At 41.6% G+C, this 5,683-nt stretch overlaps 1 protein-coding gene across 1 annotated transcript; it reads right to left on the bottom strand.

Moving 5' to 3' along the window:
- Positions 1 to 3,629: 3,629 nt before the first annotated feature.
- LOC134318829 (transmembrane protein 271-like) lies at positions 3,630 to 4,961 on the bottom strand. Its single transcript, XM_062999773.1, has one exon. It carries the CDS (start codon positions 4,718 to 4,720, stop codon positions 3,929 to 3,931), a length of 792 nt encoding a protein of 263 aa, XP_062855843.1. The 5' UTR covers positions 4,721 to 4,961; the 3' UTR covers positions 3,630 to 3,928.
- Positions 4,962 to 5,683: the final 722 nt, after the last annotated feature.

Below are 5,683 nucleotides of genomic sequence, written 5' to 3'. Positions count from 1 at the left end.
CACATAGAAATGGTGGCAAAGAATGGTCAAAGGGGCTTCTCATTGCTTTTGCAACTGCAGCCTCTGCTGTCTGGTCAAGATGCCTGCATGAGGAATGGTTGATTCATGGACAGTAGTGTCAGACTCTTAGCACACAATAGTCTGCAAGAAGTTACAATTGTGTGAACTGGATATGACTACAATAAGAGGAAAATGTACAAATATAATTGAGCAGATAACTGGCCGTATTAACAAAAGGCATGACATTTGGCAAAAACTACATTTGCAAATAGTCCAAGAGTTCATGAACAATGCTTCTTAAAGCATGAATGCCAGAAATTGTGGGATTTAACCTCAGCATTCAAAAGATTTTTGAAGCATCTCTTTTGTAGATATCTGAAGAAAACTCAACAAACAAAAGTGACATGCTATTGTAATTAATAAACCCCATGGGCTATGAAATATGTGTCAGTCACACATAACAGTCAATGCTGCAGACTTTTTTTGGGCTCAAACTCCATCACAAACTGAAAAGGCATGCTGTGATTTGATGAGTCTTCCTATCAAACTGTTTTTTTTTTTTTTTATATGGACATTTGTGTTCTCTGGCAAAAAAAACAACCCTATTTGTTACTAACATAAAGTTCAAAAGCCAGCATCTGTCATGATATGTTGGTGTGTTAGTGCCAAAGGACTGGCTAATTTGCACATCTGTCAGGGCACTATTATTACTCATAAGCATATACACAATTTGAAGCAGCATATGTTGCCATCGAGATGTTTTCTTTTTTTGAGAGACGTCCCTGCTTGTTTCAGCTAGATAATGCCAAGCCATATCCTGCACATATGGACATTATGAAGTGCAATATATTCCAGACTGTTAAGCAGCTGAAGTGTTATGCGGAGGAATAATAGAGGAAAAATCCACTTTCACAGCTACTGCAATTGGCATCTTCACGATTATATAAAATGTTGAAAAAAAAGGTATTGAAATCCAGCCCCTGTCCCAACGTTTTTGGAACATACTGTATTTCAGCCATTAAACTCTGAATGGAAAAACATTTAATATCTTGTCTTTATAACTCTTCTGACTGAATACAAATCCAAACAGATTTGCTAATTATTGCTGTTTGTTTTGCTGATATTTTTCTACTGCTCCATTTTTTGGAACTGGGTATAACTGTCCTCACTGTGCTTGTTCATGCTTAAATCTAAAAAATGTCTGAGAGAAAATATGAATCAAAATGAAACAGTATCTATGAAAAATGATGCAATGTAAATCCTTTCTTCTGTGGTTCCCAAGCTCATCACTGCTTTTCACAGCTTCTGCTGATTTAACAAATAAAACCTCGAAATCTTGATGAATTTGCACATCGGTGTGTGCACTCGGAATGCTTTGCTTACCTTCATTGCTTTCTTTTGCACAGCCACAACATCACAGGTATATAATCACCCTATTCCACACATTTAGAGGTTTCATTCCATTAGGTTTCATTCTCTTTAATGTAGGCTTTAATGTCCCTATAATTTCAGTGCTGTGTGTCTAGTTTAAGAAAAACAGGCTTTTTTGGATAAATGTTTGTTAATAATTGGGGATAATGTTGGCACAGTGTTATTTTCTGGACCATTAAGGGAAATGTAACATTATTATGAATATGTGCACTCATATACAATTATTATTGTTCAATGTTTCTTTAAAATCACTCATTTTAATAACCAGTTTATTTGTCAGGGGTGTAAAACACTGTGTACAAGGCAGGAATACACCCTGAATTAGGTGCCACATGATCATTAGACATACCCACACCTTCACTGATCTCACAGCAATTTTAAGCAGACAGTCCTTCATCTTGCATTTGGAAGGTAGAAGGAATTGTACCCCGAATAAACTCACACATGGAAAAAACACCATCAGTGGTGAGAATCAAACCCATGACTCCAGGACCCATGTTGCTGTGCCCCACTGACTTTATCAGCTGTGCCACCACACTGTCATAAGTTTATCAAGACACACAAATGTTTTAATCTTTTCAATTGGCAATAACATTTATTTTATTTCTCTAGTAATATAAATACTCGTGTATGTGAAAAATTATTATCATTATTTTTAGCAATTTTACCAATGTTTGCCTAATAATAAGCCCAGTCCAGATGTTGGTTAGATCAATTTTTGTATCAATTTTTGTATCTGAAATGCACTGGTTTTTGGAAATTTACAAATCCGCTGATCATTCTTGAAGAACAGATGAAGAATATGTAATCATTTTTATGCCATAAATATGACCTGATAATGCTAATTTTATATTCATACTTAATAAATATGTACACTTTTTACTGTAACTCTTAAACAAGACCAATATGTGATATATTTCCAAGCCAATTATTTAGTAATTACTATTAAATCTTAGTAGATACATTATTCGATAAATGGGAATTAAATTGGAAATTATGAAATTGAGAAACTTTATACTTAAAAATGTATGTGAACACAAGTTACTGAATAGATGCCAGTGCATTTAGTTTGTTTAGCTAAGACAGAAGGAAAAGATGCATGGTTACTGTGCATCTACCAATGAAACCAAATCACACATGATCTTTAGTGCAGATCTAAGAGAGTCAGAAGGATTTAAGACTATTAACTATATTTAACTAAAATATTTCTCTGACCTCTTAAGGCAACACAAACAACACACGAGTTTTATTTTGTTATGGAAGGACTGAGCAGGAAACACTTTTCTGGTGCAGTGACAAATTCCATAATGGAACAATGGCATTATTCATTCATGGTTAGGTTGTTTAGTTGACTTTCTAGGATGGTCTAAACTTTCTGAACTAAAACGTAAAAGAGTAACACTAATAAACAGTAAAGTGAAAATTATATTGCCTGTGGTGCTTATAAAAAATGATGTGGTACATATGCATGTGGTGTTCATAAAAAAACAATGTGCTATATAGGCATTTTGTGTTTATAAAAAATGATGTACTACATATGCCTGTGGTGTAAATGATGTACTACATATGCCTGTGATGTTTATAAAAAATCATGTGCTAAATATGCCTGTGGTGTTTATAAAAAATGATGTGCTTCCTATGTGATTACTCAGACACTATAAACGTTAGCTTAAATATGTATTACAGTACTTTCATTATTTGTGGTTAATAGTGGTACACTTGTAAATTTGATTACACTGTGGACATAGTTTTAGTTTAACTCCTCTATTTGACTATAGTTTATGATGATGTCCACTGTCTATCCATATTCTGACCTTAAACTGACTTATTTTAAATAATTTTACTATAAAATACTTATCATCAGCACAAAGCATCTGAACCTGATTTCTGGTCACTGTCTCAGGTATCTTCTTCCCCTCGGCTGGTCAGGCCAGTCTTGTTGGATGGTTTTAGAGGGGTTTTGGATATAAGGTTAATTTTAGCAGTCTGACCAGCCCAACACCAGCCAAAAGTTACAAAGGCCTTACAATGGATTGGCGCACTAATGATTCCTGATGGCGCCGGATCTACTGCGACCCTGAACAGCATAAAGTAGTTACTGAAGATGAATGAACTGGGCTTTCGGACCACTTTGGATGAAATATAGAGATCGTTAAAATATGTATATATTTTTTATTTATTACCCAAACGTAGGCAGTACAATGGAGTAACAGCAACAGACTTACATGAGCATAAGATGTTGTGTACAATCAGTCAGTGTGAAAACAAACGCTGGGTGGAAATGTTTCTGAATATACATTTATCTGAATATATCTTACCATGTCTGTAATTTTGCGTCTTTTTGCTCAATTCCAACGAGGCAAAGCCAACGCAGTTACATTTTTGGCTGAGAAAGCGACAGACGCGCTGTAAGTGCGCCTGTAAGTGCGCGTCTGGTGATGGTGCCAAATCACCCATGATTGTCAGTGCAGATTTCAAAGTTGGATGATTTGCAACTTTAACAGTTCCTCACTTCTACAGGAAATATGTCCTCATAAGCCGGGGGTGAATCGTTTGGAGACGGGTAACAGAAACGGTGCACGTGGTCCAGCTCGTTTTGGGAGGGCGCGTATCCCGGGAGCTCGATGGACGGATGGCCGCTTCTGCGCGCCTCCCTGCCGAACTGGCACACCTGTGGATTAGAAACAGCCAGATCTATGTAGGAAACCGTCCTAAAATCGACCGTGGTTGTAAGTTCCCGTTCCTCGGTGAGTAAAAGACTCCTGCGCCGGTGCGCCCTGCGCCTCCGGTAGAACTGCTCCGCCTGGTAGCGCTTGATCACCACCAGGTTAACGAGTCCAAGCAGGCACTCGAGTGCGTTTAGCACCGTGGAAGCGACCAGGCCGCGTTGGTAATCCTTAAGACGACCGCACGCTGCAGGTACATCCAGCGAGTCCGGACAGTAACGCGAGTATTTCCTCTCCACCAGCGACACCGCGTCCCCGTCCACCACGGCCCCGGAGAAAGCTGTTAGCACTCCGAGAAGGAACACGAGCAGCCCGAAGAGAAAAAAATTGCGACACGCCGGTTTGCCCCTGCAGCAAAGTAGTGCCATGCCCAGCAGCACCTGGCCGAATCCGAGCAGGATGCCAGAGTAAAAGGCGCCGGCGGTCGCGCTGAGCTGGAAGTGCGCCCTCACTTTGGCACCAAGAGACAGGCACTCGAAGCCAACCACCGCCGAGCTCAAGGCGCACGCCAGCAGCAGGCTGCTGGACACCAGGGCGCACGCTCCTTTCCCGCTCAGCTTCATTATAATCCTGCCCTGTCGTGTCCTTCATCCTCCCTGGTCCTCTCGGTCGGCTCTTCTTGAAGCGTCCTCGCACTGGGGCATGACTCGGAGAACGCAGGAAGCGCCGAGCAGCGTGCCGTGCCTTCTCTGCCTTTGGCTTTCCCGCCGCTTTCCGCCGCACGAATGAATAATTGATGGGCAGGGCGCGCTCCTTCTGCCGTAACAGCCGCCCAGATTCGACTCAAAGCTAGCAAGTACCTTCATGACCTTCTCCCGCCATCCACTTACGCAGGGCTGAGTCGTGAAGACCGAGAGGAAAGACGCTCTCTCCCGCTCTAGCAGCCCTTCAGTGCGCGCCGCCGCCTGCGAGGGCACATCCGACACACTGACCGTTCTGAACTATCAGCTCGCACTGGTGGATGCACCACCTACACCAGCGTGCGACACAAAGTGATGATTCATATTACTGCTCCTCCAGTCTCAAACGCGAGCTGTTCACAGTCATTCTTTTTATCAGTGTGGTGCGTCCGGAGCCACGCGAAAACACTGGGCGCACGAAATGGTTCCAGACCATTGCGATGTGACACACCTTCGCAGATTTACATTTAGGCGCAATTTATAGTAACCAGATCACCTCCCGAAGGCTTTTGAGAAAACACCTGATACACCTCACAGACAGTGAAGGCAAGGATCGAACTCTGGCGTCCAGGACCCGTGTTGCCATGCGGCATCCACGAAGTCAGCAACAACACCGCCCCCCAGCTCCCCCTACCAATCTTTCCTCCCGAAGGCTTTTGTAAAAGCAGATTAATACTCACATGGGGAGTTCGGGGTCGGTTGTCACACTTTTCACTCTGATGGGCAAATCTCTCAAATTAAATAAGCAGCAGTAACCAAACTATATATTTATTCATACATTAAAACTTGTAAGGACAACAGGCATAGAGCAAAAAACACCCTGAACAGGGCACCAATCCACAGCAA

This window comes from Trichomycterus rosablanca, chromosome 8 (genome assembly GCF_030014385.1).
Source record: "Trichomycterus rosablanca isolate fTriRos1 chromosome 8, fTriRos1.hap1, whole genome shotgun sequence".
NCBI lineage: Eukaryota > Metazoa > Chordata > Actinopteri > Siluriformes > Trichomycteridae > Trichomycterus > Trichomycterus rosablanca.
The sequence above is the reverse complement of the archived record's forward strand: the minus strand, read 5'-3'. Positions and strand labels throughout refer to the sequence as shown.

What these genes read in the sequence shown, in the direction of transcription:
- LOC134318829 (XM_062999773.1), bottom strand. Translation starts at nt 4,720, where the DNA reads ATGAAGCTGAGCGGGAAAGGAGCGTGCGCCCTGGTGTCCAGCAGCCTG.